The 18,559-nt window shown below is 39.0% G+C and overlaps 1 protein-coding gene across 1 annotated transcript in view; it reads left to right on the top strand.

Moving 5' to 3' along the window:
• FAT3 (FAT atypical cadherin 3) overlaps positions 1-18,559 on the top strand; it is a 416,111-nt gene that overhangs the window by 261,249 nt on the left and 136,303 nt on the right. Inside the window, exon 4 of the mRNA XM_074860296.1 lies at positions 17,291-17,352. Coding sequence (XP_074716397.1) covers positions 17,291-17,352 — 62 coding nt within the window. The remainder of the gene's footprint in view (positions 1-17,290; positions 17,353-18,559) is intronic.

The raw sequence follows: 18,559 nt of genomic DNA, 5'->3' as shown, positions 1-18,559 counted from the left end.
AGCGGAAAGCGCAATCTGGTTTTCTGTGGTTTGGAGTTAAGTTTAACCCATGGAGGGTGATTGTGGGACAGGGGGGTGGTTTTCTGGGGTTCTTTTTTCTCCCATTGTTAAGTTATGTACCGTGCAGGGTGCAGTTTCTCCCAGGACGAGTTGACAAATACTCCGTCCAAAGTATCTTGATGTATATCCAAATCTCTCTCCAAGTGAGGCCAAGCACTTTGGCAGGTCCCTTTTGCAGCGAGGTGCTCGAGAGCTGACAGCCGAGGCCCTGCTGAATGGGCCAGCGCAGAGCCAGGGCTGATTAATGATGCAAACACAGCCCCAAGAAGCAATGCCTGAGCAAACAGGGGTGATGTCAGCCCTAGCAACAGATGGCAAAGCCCCTTCTCCCGCGCTCCATGGGCTGCTCGAGCGCTCGGAAATGGTGAATAAAGAACAATAAGGGTAGCACAGGGTTAACCGCCACTTTTATCAGCGTTTTTGTGCTGGCTTAGCTCTTTCACAGCAAAATGTCAGTGGCTGAATTGATTATTTTTTTGTTTTGCTGTCCAGATGCAAGAGAAAAGTGGCCGCAAGCAACTTCTAGCTCTTGGGGCCTCCTGCTAAAAGAGGCATAATAAACATCCTTCCTGCAAATGTGGCAAAAGCAATTGAAGGTGGAGTTGTTTTATAGAGGTTTCTGACGCTGTTGCAAATTGTTATGGGTCAGTTGCTATTTCTAACATAAACCTCAGCTGCTCAGGGTGGCTGGAAATGTCTGTGTTAATTACCATTAGGCTGAGGTCTTGTGTGTAGACACAAGTTGTATTGCTTTAACTACACTGGTATCATTAAAGCGGTACAAATACCCTGAAGTGAATGCATTTACAGCAGTATAAATGAGCTTGTTTATCTCGTAATCTATGCTAGTATAAAGCACCTTTATGCCCATATAATTGCACTCACTGGGGGTTGTGCCAGTGTAAATGTTTTGGTACAAAAATCAATAACTGCCATAGTTGGAGGCAGGAGGCTGTCTGGGGTCCGGCAGGCTGGAACTGCAGCGCTGCAGCAGGTTCTAGACTGAATGCTCAGCTTTTTTTATTTTTAATCTATCATTCTTGTCTTGACTTACTTAGAAATAAAAATTGAACAGAACGCTGAATTTATTTCAGCAGCAGAAATAGCGGTCGCAAGTGCTATCTCCCTCCTTGAACTCTAATGGCCAGAGGATGAGGGAACTGTCTGAGCCGCTGGACAGGAGAGGTCTCTCCTTGTACATAGAGACGGAAAGGGGCCAGCTGGCAGAGGATCCCGGAGAAATATCAATGATGGCAAAGAGAGTGATGTAGCCTAAAATAAGGGGTTCAGAGCTGCTTCGCAGCTTTCTGGGGCTGCCCTAATTTATGCCATAAGGCCATGCCAACAGCCCCAGATCCAGGAGGACCTGGGGTGAGAGACAGTCCATTCTGCCTCCCTCATCTGCCTGCTGGGTTTTATACCTTAGGACACATCTGCACCTCAGCTACTTTTGCAAACTGCCTTTACAGTGGCTGTAGAGAGATAGACACCCCTAAACTGCATTTTGTCTCCTCTTAGCTTGGATATCTCAAATAAACTATACAAATCATGTTTAAGTGCCTGCTTCTCTCCTTTGACTGAATAAGGATCTTTGTCAGCCAGGTAGGATGCAGGTGAGTACAATGAGTCTTACATGTACTGGTTAACCAGGGTCCTATTCTGGTCTGTGGCACCTGCGCTACCTCTTGGCTTTGAGAGGGGTGTTGACGGTGTGGTTGCAGGAATACCCACTGACACTTGGAAAAATCCATGTGCTAAAAATGCATTTAATCTTACTTCTTTGTCTTCCTTCCTTTAACTGGCAAAGCAAAATTATTTTTGGGCAGAGGGTGTCCTAGCAAACTTTTAATGAACTGTTGCTCATTTCACTTTTTAATGAACTATTGTACATTATTTTGTTACTTTGCACTGTTACTGCCTCAATTCATTTTTGCCTGCTCGTACAAGCATTGCCTCTGGAAGAGAAACGGCTGCTGTAGTTTTTCATGCATCCCTGGCTTTGTACCACCATTGCCACTCTGTGCAATAGCTACCAGGATTGTCCATGTGCTCCAGCAGCGCACTCAACTCTGTGTGTTGCTGTTACCAGATATCATGGCCTTTTTGAAAATGGTATTTTGTTGTTCATGTGATTAGATCTGTGCCTGTCCTGGCTCCAACGGAGCCTCATCTGAGCTGCCAAGCAGTCTCCAGTCTCTGCTCCCAGTTCCTCCATGTATCTGTGATACCCCAACACACTAGCTCCATGCTCAGTGCAGTGTGCTTGGGGTAGATTTGGAGTTTAAAGAAGCTGACAGTGATTTCCTCCATCTTAAAACGTTTTAAATACCTAATCCATTTGCCTTTTATCTCTGGGTTGTTTTAATTTCACCCAGCACATCCCAGGTACCTACAGCAGGTATAACCTGTTCATTTTGGATCCTACAGGACCAGTTTCTAGACCTAAGGCTGTGCTATTGCTGTAAAAACAGTATTGCCAGTAAAATTAATAATTCGGGTGAGTGAGAATGCCTAATTGATTCATCGGGGGTTACACGGCACAAACGCTTAAAAGCATCGTCACAGGATCCTGCTGTGACATGCCACTCAGCCTCCTGCCACATGAAGCCCAAGGAGCAACTGCTCTGCATGTTTTAAGGACGTACTGAGTCTTAGCCTTAAAAACCCAGAAACCTGTTTTTTCCTTACCCAGAATCTTCTTGTTGTGTATTTGTACACTTTTTTTACCTATATCTACCCATCTTTTATCCCAAGAAGGAGTCTCAGAATTGCTCACGTTCTTAAAACGCAAACCTGAGAGACTGAAAATTAGTTTTAAATGTGCTTCTGCTATGGTTTGTACCAGTCTTCAACATGTAGTTTTATAGCTAAGATTCCCCATCTGTAAAAGGGAAGAAATCTGTTTAACCTGTGGAGGAGTTAACTTCATACCTCACACAGGCTTTGGTGCTGAATTCATTGACATTTATGAAGTACAGTGTAATCTTTGTATGCTAGATGTTGTTAAAGAACATGATGTTGAGGTTCTTAGATCTTCCTGGATTTTATTTTTTTTTAATTATTTTTAAGTGCCTGTTGAAAACTATAAAGTCACCGAGGAATGAAGTTTTATTTCCAACTTGATAAAACATATTGAAAATTATAGAAAACTGAAGTGACTTAGTGTTGTTTTGAGTCCTGTGTCTGAGGCAGTTTTATTCCCTTTAGTACTGAATAAAAAAATTGTAACTGATCTGTAAATCAACCCTTTGATGCAGTAAAACTGCCAGAAACCAAAACTGCTCTGGCTCAAATGATAGACACTTATTCTGGCTGACAACTTATACTTTTAATTGGAAGCTACAGCTTTTGAAATGAATTGGACAGGGTGAAATCATCACAGTCTTAGATGTAGACAATGACAGAAGCCAGTATGTTCAGTTCTTTTCGTTGAGGCTTGTAACACACAGAGAAAGCTGCTGATCTTACTGGATTGCGATTGAAGATATTTGCCCTTCACTGAATAATGAGCTTGCAATCACATTTTGCTGCAATAGGTTCTTTGTACAAACGAAACTTAAATCAGAAGGAAGTTAAATCTCATTTCTTACTCTCCGATCAAAACCTTCATGCTTGAGCACCTTGTAGAGAGGAACATTAGGCTCATATTTCTGTAATCTTATTTGTTATTCAAGATTTGCTCCTGATAGCTTAAACTACTGAAAAAAAAACCCCACCCATACAGCCTTAAAAATGAAAAATTGATTCATTTTCACCACTTTGCAAAGCCTTTCATTATAAAGGGGGAGCAAAGCAAGTAGAAAAGAACTGCATGCATCCAGAGTCACCAAATCTTTCTACTTGTTCCCAGGGCTCGGACAACAATGCCTCTATGAAAATAGCTCTGAGGAGGAAGAGCATACTGGGTAATGAGATGCAAATGAGCACACTAAGCATCCCACTCTGCTTCAGAGCCTTTGTATCCAGTAGTGCAATAACAACCAGCTTTTGAGTCATGATAGGTTAGCTCAGAATAGGTTTCACAATGGGTATGTGTATTATACTCATGGTTCTCCTCAGCTTGTGGTCAGCAGGATAGTTAAACGTGGCATCCATTTTATTGAGAAGTTGACTAGATTAAAACTAGCTGAAATAGGAGTGTCACAGTTAAGTGTAACAAAACTCAGTGTGAGACCTTGTGAAGGGAGAAGGGTATTTTATTTTATTTTATTTAACTTGCTTTGTAAGTTGGTTTTCTCTACTCACACTCTCATACCCTACACACCAAGGCATGTGTATCCAAGTGCTGTGGCCAAGATGACTCATGTGCGAAAGTGAAGTCCTCACTGTGTCCCTTGGCTTCTTCTTGACTGACAAGGAACTGAGTTTTGGACAGGTTTTTTAAAACGTTTAGTAATTAAGTTATCTTTGCATCACAATCTTGCTTACTTCTGTCTCTGTAAATCATTGCTTGCTTTCTTCATCTCCTCATCTTGGATATCTTTAGGGCTATCATCTATCTTTCTCTTAGGATGATAGTATACGTGATGTGCCTTGTTGTCCTCCTGTTACCCGACCTGACTGATGTTTCTTTTGGTGCTTTCACACACATACGTTTCCATTCCTATTTCATCCATATCCATCTTAATATTTCTGATAGGGATCTGTACAGGAGGAAGGTAGCTAAGGAAACTCGATTTACTCAATTGGAAGGACTAAGGAAGGAATAGAGGAGTAGCTTTGATTGCTTCTTGGTCTCACAGTTCTGCCACACAGGTCTAGGAAGACCTCAGAACCTCATTTGCGCGACCAGGAGAGAAGCACATGTGAGGCCTGATGAAGTCACACACATCCCTCTTTCATCTAGGTGAACATCGTTATCTGGGGCCTTCAGACGGTGAAGAAGTAGAATATAAGGACTTGTGCACTAACCAGGAGTCAAAAGGAGAAGGTAGAAAGTATAAAAGAGAAGTGTATAAACAGTGATGGAGCAAAACAGGAGGGCTGTGCTTCAGGCAGGAGAAAGTGAAAAACAAGTGGTGGCTGTCTCTGCAGCTGCAGTACTTCCAGCAGTAGCTTTTCACAGCCTTTGGATGCATCTTCTGTTCCAAAAGCAAGTCATAGTAGCACCACGCCATTCTCATTCATTAGGTGATGGCTGGCCCTTGCTCCTGTTATCAGTCCCACCGGTGTCAAAGGCTTGCATACATGCCCTGATTTTAGTCTCCACTTCTCCTCTGCTGGGGTTGATGCACGTTTACATCTTCCCCCAGTGCATATCTCATTCCTCCATCCCCTCTATGCTCTCATCCCAGTCCCTTCAGGTTCTTCCCCAGTCACTCTGGGAGTTATAAATAAACCAGTGTCATCATTTAAAAGCAGCCAGCAGGGACGGTGCTTGGAGTGCTGCTGAGACCCCCAACTGAGCAACTGAACATGGAGACTGCTTGCCCTTCCTCTGCTCCATCTGACTGTGCACGTGGAAAGAGCTCAGCCCAAGGATCCCACCTCTCACTTGGCATAAAAACAAGAGAGAGATCTTTCAAATAACTGATTCTGCTCCTCTTCCTCAGCCAAAGATTGGTACCCGGGATCCACTCTTGCCTCTCCACTCTGACAGCTGTTTGACAAGGCTGAGGTACTGGACTGGCTTTGCAGAGAAAAGCAGCTACTGCTCATGTTCTGGTTTTACTGTGCCTTTTTGCTATTTGTTATGTGCTGAGCCATTGAAGCAGGGGGTCAGAGCTAATACTGTATTTTACTCATGGATAACAATTTAAATAAATCCCTGCACAGAGAAGTGTAAAAAAGAAAACAGAAAACCCTGGAAAGCAAAGAAATTCATTTCAGTCTTTAAAGAAATTATTTTCTTTACTTATTTAACAATAAATTTTGGAAAATGCTTAGTGCTGTTATGGCTGAGCTTTATGTGGTTGTTAGTTAATAATAATATCTTACTCTTACACAAGTCATTTTTTCCTTTATAGATCACAAGGCACTTTACAAAGAACGATATCAATTATCCCAGTTTTATGGGAGGGGAAACTGAAGCACAGTGGCATAAAATGTCTCATGTAAGATTACAGACCAAGATAGAAGGTGAACTGGAAACCAAGCAGAGGTGCCTCAGTACAGATTCTTAGGCTGGAGACCACCTTGGGAAGGGCAGCGGATCCTGACAGTGTTGAGGTCTATCTATGAGTTGCGTGTCATGAAACAAGGCCATATATCTTTTCTATGAGGCTTCTTTCCACAGCTCTGCGTTCTGCCTCTGGATCAGTAAGGTCACCTCACCGATGAATCATTTTTTTATTAGAGATGAAGATGAGATTGACTTGACCTGGGGAATCTGCAGTTAGCACAAGGTTCTGCTCTCCCAGCGCCTGGCTTTGCTGATCTGGAGACAATTGCTGGTAATGATGGATCAACGCCTTTCTTTTGAGCACAGCTGGGAGAAAAGCCAGAGTTGTTTTCCTATTGTCAAGAACAGTGCTTGGTTGAGGGTGTGTGTGTAAAAATGCAAAATCACTTCTCTTTAAAAGGTAATGAGGGTGTCTAGATTAGGTGGAAAAACTGACAGCTGTGCCCTGCACACCCTCCACACCTCCTCCACAATTGAGAAAGGAAAATACCAGGACCTCCTCATGCTGTGACCTATGCATATGTTATACAAAAGCATACATTGGAGATTTTTTTATTATTTTTTTTTCCCTCTTTTGTTGTAATATGCCAGAGAAAGAGATCGAACAATAATTCATGATGTATTCAAGCCCAAGGTGCAGAGTATTTGCATAGCCCCTTTCCACTGAAAGCGACACCACCTACCCCCACTGCGTGTGTTATATAAGTCTTCTTTCTTACAAACAGTGAAATTAATTAACATAAATTATAACCAGAGTTTAGTTAGGCTCAGTCGTAGCTTTTGCAGAATTATGAGGCCTTTGTGCACAAAAAAATTAAAGAAAATTGTATAATGATTATGTGTGCTGGTTACTAAGCTAGCCACCAGTTATATATATTTATAGCTATTCCTGCCAGTAATAATTATATGCTAATTATAACCCAAATAGAATTCTGTAATTTCTCCCTGAAAATGAAAGTAATGCAGGGGGGATGTTAAAATCTGTGCTGAGGCATCCTATTAGCAATTAGGTTTTCAGGCAGCCCTGCACTTTTTAAGGGAAGAAAGCAAAAGAAGATACGAATGCTATTTCTATTCTTATGTATTCATTTGAGCCTAAATAAAGGATTTGAACTTGAAAACCTTCTTATCCCATGAACTGCGAACTTCCCTGTGGAGTGTTTTAGGAGAGCTAAGCACCTGCATGCCGGTCCCTCAAGGGCATTTGCGCAGTTGTTTCAGAGCATCACAACCCAAAGAGATGAGTCAGGCTACAGTGACACCATGAAGAAACTGCCAGTGCAGCTTGGGTACTTTGAGTATTATCAGTCTTGTCATTTAAAAATTGTAGCTGTGGATTGCAGACTGTGTGTTTGATGGTGGCTCTACCACCCTGCCCCTAAGGGATCGTTTTTGAGTATAGTCTTTTTGGGGTCTCAATTTGAGCAGTAGCTTCATCCCACCGGAGTTGAGGTACTTCAGTGAAATGCCTGAAGCTATTTATGGTCCAAAGCAACCGTAGTCAGGGTAGTAACTGTGGTTTGATACAGTCAGGTTTGCAGATTTATCCTGCTGTCCATAGCTATTTGGGATTTGGCTTCTTCCTGGCCAACTCCAACTCACTACCATCACTCTTTTAGCAAGTAAGAATAACTATCATAATCTCTACTCCAGAAGTGTGAAAAAAGTGCACCTTAAATTGAACTTCTCTAGCAAGTAACTATTGAAGGGTATTATCAAATCTGGGATTGGAACCATACAATTGGAGATAACAAATAAAAGGAATAAGCCTTTCAGTCACAGAACTATTTCTCTGACCTCTGTCATCTGCAAGGCTTTTGAACAGATTTTGAAGGACGGTATAATTAAAAACATGGAAATAAATAGAAAATGGGATACAAGTGCTCATGGGTTTACCCGAAGTAAATCGTATCAGCCTATCTTGATGTCATTGATAAGATAAATGATGTTCTAAGAAATGCTCTGTATGTAATCTACATGGACTTCAGTAATGCATGTGATATGGTTGCACTGCAGAATTTATGAGGTACAAGGACATGGAGATTAATAGTTGAATTGATATGTGCATATGGGTATGGCTAAAGAGGAAATAAAAATGATGAATCTTGAAAGAGGAATTTGCATGTTGAAGGGCACACATTAAAGATTATTTCAAGTATTGGCTAGACAGATGATCTTGTTTGGTAGTTTCTTCAGTGATGCTGGCTTCAAAAGTGGGAGTTTCCTCTGATCCAGAGTTAGCAGGCATCATCCAAACAGGAAAGGTTTGGGGGGAAAAAAGAAAGAAATGATCCCTGGGAATTTGAAGAGTAGAAATTCATTAGTGGAGTAAACGAAATGGTATATTTGAGGACTAATAACAAGATTGTCACTCTCTGCTAGATGTGCATCCACTGGAGGCAGTAGCTAGGCTGCTTTAGCAGGGCTGTGTAGCTGTTATCTGGAGCCTCCATCCATCAGGTTTAGGAGGGATGAGGGCTGGAACTGCAGTGCAAGAAAGGCAATGGCAAATTCATTAGGTGAGAGGAAGTCAAAGGAGCTTGGCTTGCATTGATCATAAATGCAGTCTGTCTGGAAACCAGGTCTTTCAACCATGCAGTCTTGTTCCCAAACAGCCTTCCAGGAGAAATACAGGCAACAGAAAACCTGACCACTTTTTAAAGGGAGTGGAATATTTAGGAGAGTGGTGGCTTTGCCTGCAGTTGATGAGGACTGCACTGACTGAGTTTCAAAGGGATGAAAGGGAGTCCCTCTGAGTCCCCCATTCCACCAGGCTGAACAGACTGGCACACCATATTGTCATTTTAAACAGATTCTAGGAACAAAAAAAGCTAGAATCTGCCTTTAAAGAGAAGCATAATCCAAATTCTTCACTGAAGTAAATGTTTGCTGTGCATTTTGTGCAGTTTTGATATTTTCAGCAATAAGCTGAGGGAACTCTAAAGAGAGACAGAAGGGACAACCAAAGATGAGTAAAAAGGTTTTGCTTCAGCTTCTCTTTTTTTTTTTTTCAGACCTAACCACACATTAGAAAATGTAACTGTTTTTAAAAGCAATCATTTTTTATACCTAGCTTATTTCAAAGAGGTCGTTTCACTCTCATTGTCACCTCAGGAAAAACAATAAGGCAGCAGTCCTTCACATAATTGCACAGGCTCGCCTGGTGGGTTCTCTTTCTTGTTCAATGAAGTATCATTCATTTAGATCAGAATACAGTCTTTCTAAATTAGAGGTTTACATGTGTAATTATATAAAATGATATGTTTGTTTACATCTCCAAGTAAAATGTACATCGTTTTCTATCATTTATCTTTGAAATTCAATTTCATTCTGTCGATCCCTAATTTATTGCAGGAGATGAATGTGCTGTTAGAGTGTTTACAACGCCTCTCACTGCCTGTGGGTAATAAAATTACCCTGGTTATTGCTATTCATTTCAACAATTCTGTGGTTAGGAATACGCAATAGTTTTACTTTCCGGAATATATGATGGAAAGCCTAATGCTATTTATTGTGGCTACCCCTTTTTTTTCCCATCTAAAGTCCTAAATTTACTTTCGAAGAGTGGCAGGACAGTTGACAGCTGATGCCTATATTTCTCAACAGATGTGTACTCTTTCCTGTGTTCAGTATATGTATGGAAAGGCTGTGTTCATACCTTTGTGTGTACTGCTAATTTCTGTAGCAATTTCTAGTAAACCCATCAGTAAACTCATACATTCCCATATGAATTTTTGCAATTTAGCCTAGGAGCTCTGTTGAACAAGCAGTGAGTATAACCAGTCACTGAATTTATGGAACGTTTTTGGAAAAGCAGCGTTCGTTTTACGTATTCCTTTTGTCTGTTTAACTTGTTGGGTTAAAAGGCCCATATTCTTATCAAATAATCCCAAGGCGTTTTTCTCCCCAAGCAGAGCTTTTAAGGGTAACTCTACAGAACGTTTGCTTTGATATCTTCATGTGGTTTTCCTTCTGTATTCTTGTTCCTTACAGTATTTGAGAAAGGCAGATTGGGAACTGCATCCATTTTGGACTGTGACAAGATAGCATCAGTGTTGCAGGATGTTCAGAGCATCTTGCAGGGCAGAAGAACTCTGTGGAGAAAGCTCTCTAATTTTATAATTTTGTTTCCACTTCAAAATTGGTTTCTTTGAAGATGAGGATTGGTATCTTAATGAGAAGAAAGCTTCCCCCAGCAACCAGGGACCAGAAAGCTTTGAGATGAGACATCAGCTAATCCATCCAGACCATGTCTGTGTGGGTGCGATGTATAAGCCCTGACATATATGGTCTTGTGCTGCCTGGCTGTCCTGGTCAAAGACCCTACCACTGGGAGTGGAGAGGGTGTAAAGCATGTACTGCTATGACTTGCAGCCAGGCAATATATTCTGAGGTTTCAGTCCCTAGTCATACTTCTAACCCATCCCACGCTTGTATTTCTTTTAATGGAAAGTTTTTTATGAATATGTATGGCAGGAGAAAAAAGGTGATTTAATAATGGACAGTAAAACATGCAGTAAATTGTATCCTGTTAGTCTTTTGCCCGGGGAAGAGAATAAGACATTGCTTTCCTAATCCACTTCCTAACTCTACGAAGACACTTTGCCTTCAGCTTAAAACAGAGGAACGTATTGGGCTGCTTCTACTTTAGCCTGCTTGTTACCTGTCATATACTCTTTTCACATTTCATCCAAACAAAGTTTGGAAATGAGAAATTAATAAAAGAGTTCTTTAAAAAGTCATTTTTAAAAAATTTAGTCTTTATACCATATTGTTTGTAACACTTCCTGAGACAGCAGTAAAATATGCTGTCTCTCCATACCAGATTTTGTTAGCTTTTAAGCAGTACTTCAGGAAAAAGCTCAGGTAAGTTATCCATCCACAGGTTGAATGAAAATAATTTAATTTCGTAGGGAGAAGGCTACTGAACTCTCCTTAGCTTCATAGTGATATTAGGGAAATTCAATCTGTGTTAGAAAATAGCCTGTGGCGAACTGATTTTTTGTTCCTAAGTGCCATAGTATTGAAAAATATGTGAATTTCTTCTAAGCCAAAGGTCAGTTTAGTTCACGATCACACCCTACGGCCATGGTCTCATCTGAACCCGTAGAGAAGAAGCAAATCCACAACAATGTTTTCCTCTGTGTGTTACTGTTCAAGCTATACAGTGCTTAGAGATTTCCTCTGCCATAACCTTTGCATTTAACAGCCCTTGGTGAATTTTTCTTCTGTGGCTCTCTAAGTCCATGAATTAATTTGTTTCTAACACAAATATTTCAAATAATGCATATATATAGAAAGGATGAACATTGGTAAACCTCAGAGCTAAATATACTTATGTAAATATGTGTATGTTAGGATAATTTTTAACATTCACTGGTATATGTAGAATGTCACACACATACACATACTCAAATATTTGACTGTATATACAATATATATGTATGTATTTATATATCATGGTCTATTGACTTAAGCATACACAGACACGCAGAGGTTTTATTTGTATGAGGACCCTTCTGTGCAACAAGAGGGCTAACTGAAGGCAGAGCATGGATTATTCAGTTGGAAAATCCTAATTGGCAATTGGACGCTCTAATTAAAGAGTTGAAGGCAGAGTTAGCAGGCAGGTTTGCATTTGTCCAGGTGCCATCACCCTTCCTGACTCCAGGAACAGAGGTAGCAAATGCCTTGAGTTTTCCAGAACAGAAAGAATTAAGAAAACAAAGAAACGCTTAACTTTTCCAGCATATAAATTAAGTCTTATGTGCATGGTCTACTCTGGCTGACTAGTTGATCGTTTATGGAATTTATAAAATAGTGTGTCCAATAAATACACGATCCTCAGATGACAGTTTGGGCTAGTGCAGTTTTGGCGTTATTTCCCTCATCTTCAGTTGTCACCTTCACTTTGATCAACATCAAATTCACCTGAGATTTGAGAAGTCACTATTTGCTTTTTCTCTGCCTGCATTTCTCAAGAGTCTCACCTTGCTTGCATATTATGCCACATTTCTTGTCAAGTTAATAATAAAAACAAACATAAACATAAGTATCTCTGTTAGCTTTAGAGCATCCTATAAAACATATTTATATTTCCAGTTGTGTACAAAACAAACTTTGATAAAGATTGGCAAAAATGTCAGAATTCAAATTAAATTTTGGAGCTCTGGTAAGATTGCATGGCAGTATCACAACCTCCTGAGGAAGGAATAATCTGGATAAGCAAGTGGAATATAATTAGTGAACTTTTTGAAATGAAAGATGTCCTCAAATTATATTTGAATATAAATTTTTTTGCCTTGCTTTGTTTATGTTAAATAAGTTAATATTTTGTGTGCTTTTTCATGTATTCTTGACTAAAAATAAAATTGCGAAGCTTACATTCATTTGAGAGAGATTCTTAGCTAGCATAAATTTACACAGCCTTTTTGACTGCAGTGGAATTGTGCTAGATTAAGCCTATTAGCTGCATATCATCAGAGCACGACGTGTACTTTCGCGTACTCCTCAGATACAGACATTTAGCATAGCCACATGTTTAGGCATCCAAGCAGAACTACTGTTCAAAAAAATACAGTATATCACAGAAGACTCAGTCCGAGACAGAACATTATACCACTTTTGAATAACAAAGCATACCTTAGCTGACACAATAGAACCAACAAGCTGCTGCTCTTTCTTTCAGGTTTGCTGGCTTTATTATTAATAAAGATGCAGTTTTCTAAAAAAAAATAATAAAACATTAGTCATACTGTTGAATTCATAACTGTCCTGGATTTTATGTCATCTTCAATCATCTATACACACACACAGACACACACACACACATGCATCCACACACATACCTGGTATTAATTCTAAGACATCAGACCTATGATCAAATTACCATTTGCTGATAAGTTAGGTTTCCTCATTTGCATTGTAGTGACTGCATGCTTCATTCATTGCAAATGTGAAGTAACTCATGTAAGTTTTAATCTCTTTCACTGACCCTTTTTCTTTTTTTCACTTTACATCTGTGATGTGCTAAAAGCATTATCCCAAGCATCAGTGCTAAGTGTTGCTCAAATGTCTTGATCGCACATCTGAGCCCTAAAAACTGGTGATTCGTTTCCAACATGATGCATTGGCTGAAGATTGTATAGACTGATATATTGGTTAAAGTGTCAGGATTTCTTAGTCTGGGTCCTGTTCTTTCTTCTGTGTGACTATGGCTGCACCAAAGCTGTAAGGCAGGTCTGCTTTGTTGCCCACCCCAAACCTCTGGTTCTCCCATCCAGATTATAAAATGATGGTGAAGAACACTGCTATTTCTTCTCTGTCCACATGGTGAGTTACCTTTTAGAGGGGAATGATGCAGAAACGGATGATGATCCTGTCCAGCGTACAGTGAGGTGTTGGAAGGCTGTTCCCCAGTCGGTGTCAGCTGGGACTTGTCGCCGTGTCCTGCAGTATAATGGGACATGTTGTGTGGGGTGAGCTTATTCACCATCCAGCATTTCCGAACTCTGTAACGGGAGGAGAACAATAATTGTTCATTTATTAGGGTGGGAAAAGTACTCCAATAGCAAAAGTAACAGGTATAAGAAAATATAGTTATCTCCAAGCTGAAATATTGGGTCAAGCAATGTTTCAGAGTTTCACAAAACAGTTAATTTATATGGTCTGAGGAACAGATGTGCTGGGATGCACAGAGAGATGTTTTAACTCAGAAAGTCAAAGAGAAGTATGAAAAGCTGGGAACAGAATCATATACCCTTGCTTGTGAGCTGATGGTTTTATTGTAAATAACTTTTCTATTGGATCCCGTTTTCCTCTTCACTTCCATGGCTGTTCTTAAAGAATCATCACAGTTATAAATATCTCCTGCCCTTAGCAGGACTGTGATGTTTCCCTGGAAATTTGAGAGAAACCATTTGAGAGGTGTGCTATGACTTTTGAAGCTTGTTAGTGTTTTTGACTATTTTGTGATAAATGCGTGCTATATTTCCCAGCTGTCTTTGGACAGTTGTCCAGATGTCTGTGTCTAGAAGAGCTATGGCACATATTGAAGATGGGAAAAAAGGAAGGGTCATTTTTTATTATTGTCCCCTTGTGATCTTATATCATAACTATCAGTACAGCCTGACATAATTTCTCTGGGTTTATTTTTCTCTGCGAGTTATTTTCTTTAGATAATGCCTTTACACCATAACAGAGTATGACAATTTAATACAGTTAGAGAACTAAAACTGGGATATACTGTCTTGTGCAAAGCCAAGTTTCTCTCAGTTGCCCCTGTATCTCAAAAATAAAGTTCTACATCCTGCTAAATATTACTATTATTACGTATCTGAATACAGGGGGGAGGGACACAGCAAGTTTTTCATAAAACGCATGAAATTAATTTATATGAGACTGGAGTGGTAAAGCTGTGGGTAGTCTTAGACTTAACTGGAATATATTTCTTTTCTTCAGTTTTGATGATTGGTCTTAAACAGAATTTCTTGAAATACAGTTTTACAATCTGAAAAGACCAGATTAACATCCATTCTAACATGTGACCATAATTAAATAAACATCAAGTAGTTGAGATCTGATTTTATGTATAGTCATATTTTAAACAGTAGTGTTGTGTAGTGTGATCTATCTGTGACTTCAGGAATGTATGTGGAAGTGAGCAGCCAGGAGACTGCAGTGGGGCCACCATGAGTGTTGGATGGGAGAGTTCCCCAGAGAACGGGAATGGAAACTAGATGCCCCACAACTGCACACACAAATGACCAATTATTTCTAGAGAGTATTGTAACAACCTAATGAAACTGCCCAGAACTAGCAATTGTATGTAGAGATGTCTTTAAAGCATAAACAACCAGTTGTGCTAGCACCATACTTCAGGATCAGGTCTGCAGAACTGATGATGATGGTCTGGTTACCTGCCCTTTAGGACCGGCTGTTAAGTCTGGGTGCTAAATCTGTTAAGATCTGCTACGTTTAAAATATAGGCAGTTCTGTTGTACAGACTTGCCATATGTTCATATAGCTCTTTTAGAAGGAAATTCAAGTCTGAAGGCACTCTGACCATTATTGCAGTCCATAAGGCTCCACATTCAGAAAAGGAAAGCAAACAAAAAAAAAAAAAAAAAAAACTTTAGTGATAACAGTAGTTTTATGAGGAGGAGCAGTGGTGGTGGTGGTAGTAGTAGTAGTAGTAGTAGTAGTAGTGGTAGTTTTAGTTTTACCAATGAAAGACAAGTACTATTCATTCTGAGAGTGAGATTCAATTTCAGATATTAGCTATTGGTCTTCGAAAGGAGTGTGAATTCATCTGCTTGAAGAAGATGATGAGGACAGAGACCTATAATTTACAGCTAGATATTTCTTGTTTAAAAAGTAGGTGGAGTTCACAGTGATACATTAGGAAGGAAGAAAGTGGAAGATGATATAAAAAAGATCATATTCCTTACCATGGTGAGGTTGTGCTTGATAATTACCCATAGTGACCATGCATGTGATAAAGGGGGATATTTAAAATTTGAAATTTTTACTTTATCGATTTATTGGGGTTGAACTTCTTTCATAACTAGGAACTTCTTCCCTTTATCTTTGTGTTCTCTCTAGACATGGGGGGATCTTTTGTGAATGACAACTAACTTGTCATCCATGCTGTCATGTCTGTTTAAACTCATGCAGTGAGTAGATGTCTGAATACTAACAATTGCTTAATGCAGGCAATACCAGTTGTTTTGGTTTTTCAGCCTTTTGTCAGCACCAGGTTCTTCCATGTAATTGTAATGATCCACTCTGGTTTCTGTGACCTCCCCTTGGGTGTCACTTCTGTGGTCTAAGAGATCTTTTAACGAGTCTGAAATATTGGAAGCAGAGTGGACTTTCCTTTGTTCATTTCATCCCACTATCTCAAGTGATATTTCCCCCCTTCTCTCCAAAATAGATAAAGTGGTTCCTCCAAGGAGAAGGCGACAGTGTATGAGGAGCTGTAGAAGCTTTCTGGGGCTACAGGTGTTACGTAGATGTAAGATGTTGCTGATGGTTATTTTGAAGAGTTTAGGGTCATCATGGATTTGTGTTTAGATGTTTGGCTGGTCTGATTAAATAAATAAGGATAATAGGTAATCCAGGGAGATTTATTTTCTTGTCTTCCTTGGTAATCTTAGAGATGAGGAATTCTTGAGGACAAATTTGTCCACTGTCATTGTCTCCAAAACCAGCTTTATCTCTAGGAAAAGTTGGTCCCTTTATGCTTGTTGGAATCTATCACAAAACAAGCACATGATGCATTTTCCTATTCAAAGAAATGTTGTGTATCAGGGAAAACTCAAATCTGTCCTTTAAGTCTCAAGTGAGAACAAAATAAAAAACTAAGTTATGTTCATAGAAGATATGCATCGCTTTTCTTCAGGGAACTTTGGGAGTGTTTCATTTTCTTTCCTTGTTATAAATCTCACAAGAGGTTAATAATTTGTGAAAGTACATTGCTTTAAACAAAAAGATATCTTGATCATCCTCATGTAAAAGGGTACTTTATTTTAAAGACTCAATTTGAGCATGGAACAAATTGATGAAATTGTAGTACAAAACCTTTAATGCATTAGAATGATTGCATTTGGAAATCATTATGTATACAAGTAGTTATTACAGAAATAACCTTCTTTGTCAAGTATTCTTGGCGTGGAAGTAATCAGCATCCTATCCCATTAATTGTTTGAGTCCTCTGAAATCTTTAATGAGGTTTTTTACGGAAGGTTTTCAGTCAAATGCAAATGATTCATTGAAGCACTTAATCATAAGATAAATAGTGATTCTTTAGTAAGTATTTTTTATTCACTGTAATAAATGTGACATGTTAACTGTAGATACACAGCTAACTGTTTTTCAGTTACTTTTCTCACAGCATTTTTCTTTAAAGATTCATTGTTAGTCAGAAAGTCATAATGGCTGCACCAAGAAAGAAACTGCTTGACAGATGTCAAGAAATCTGTGTCTGATATAGCTTCAAATAGATTTTTTCCCTCTGAGTGCTTGAAAAATGAATTTATTTCTTCTGGTCGATAGAGACATATATTTTTCAACAGGTATTGACAATCAAATATCATCCTTTTTTCACAGGTCTGATTACAACAACATCAAGAAAATTGGATCGGGAACAGCAAGCAGAGCATTTTTTGGAGGTAAGATTAAGTGGAAAATATATGTTAAAAGGTTAACTGATTATAGTAGTTTAAAATCACTTCTTCCTGTTCCAGGAGAGTGGTATTCTCCCTTCTCTCAATGTATGACAGACTTGTACAAAGCTGGGAATTGCCTGATTATACAGAACAAATAATACATTTTGTAGTTCACAAGCACAGGCAAAAACTGAATGAATATCACAACACTTGTTTTCCACTTCTAATCTGCTTCATTTAAATCTTTTATTATAGCCTTTAAATTTTATTTGTGACAGAAGTTTAGAATATCCAGAGCAAAATATTTTTTTTTTTTTTTTTTAATGGGAGGAATCACCCCAACCCTACCAAGATTTTCAGTCTCAGGTTAAACATGTTATGCACCTCAGATCTAACATCAAACTATTCTTTTGGATGAAAGCAAACTTTGACCTTTCTCACATTCACTGCATTATCAGAATCAATGAATAAATTTCTTGGCTTTCACTTACTGGAACTATCAATGACAATTTTCAAGTTAAAAATTGCTCTCTAAAAAGTGTCTAAACCATTCCCTTGGCCCTTAGGTGAATGTTTCTCTTTATATGTAGCTCACATATGTTGGATATGGAGTGATATACTTATAAACTACTGGTTTTACCACATGTGGTTTTTTTCATATCACTGTACACCATGCTGTGTTTTTTTTCCTTTGGGTAGAAGATCTTTGACTGTTCTCTTGTCTCTTTGTGAAATAAGGAATTCTTGTTTCATGTTGGTACAAGTAAAAAAGCACCATATTGTCTCACATAATCAATCATTCCTACTATGTATTTTAGGAAATTCTCTTCAAATCCATGCAAGTTAAAAAACATCTGGACAAAATAGTTCCCAATGCAATCACTATCTGGCAGCAAAATAGTGAAATATACTTTTGCATATTCCATGGTTATTTCTGTTTGTTAGACGTCCCAGATCATTTTACTGCAGAACATGGGAGAGAAGGGTTAATTTATTACTGTACAAGTTTGGGGTTTTTTAATCATAATTCACTGTAGATGCTTATACATTCCAGGCCATAAATAAATGGAGGGAAATAAAAGGATTTTCCCCTTTTTAGGATTTATTAAGTTGGAAAGTTAGTAAAATAATAGTGTTCCAATAACTGCAAGCTTTCCAGTTTATACTGTCAGAGAAGATCACAAACAATTGAATTGGCATTGATTTAAAA

This window comes from Strix uralensis, chromosome 2, assembly GCF_047716275.1.
Source record: "Strix uralensis isolate ZFMK-TIS-50842 chromosome 2, bStrUra1, whole genome shotgun sequence".
NCBI lineage: Eukaryota > Metazoa > Chordata > Aves > Strigiformes > Strigidae > Strix > Strix uralensis.
Note: the sequence above shows the minus strand (reverse complement) of the source record. Positions and strands in the feature narration are given on the sequence as shown.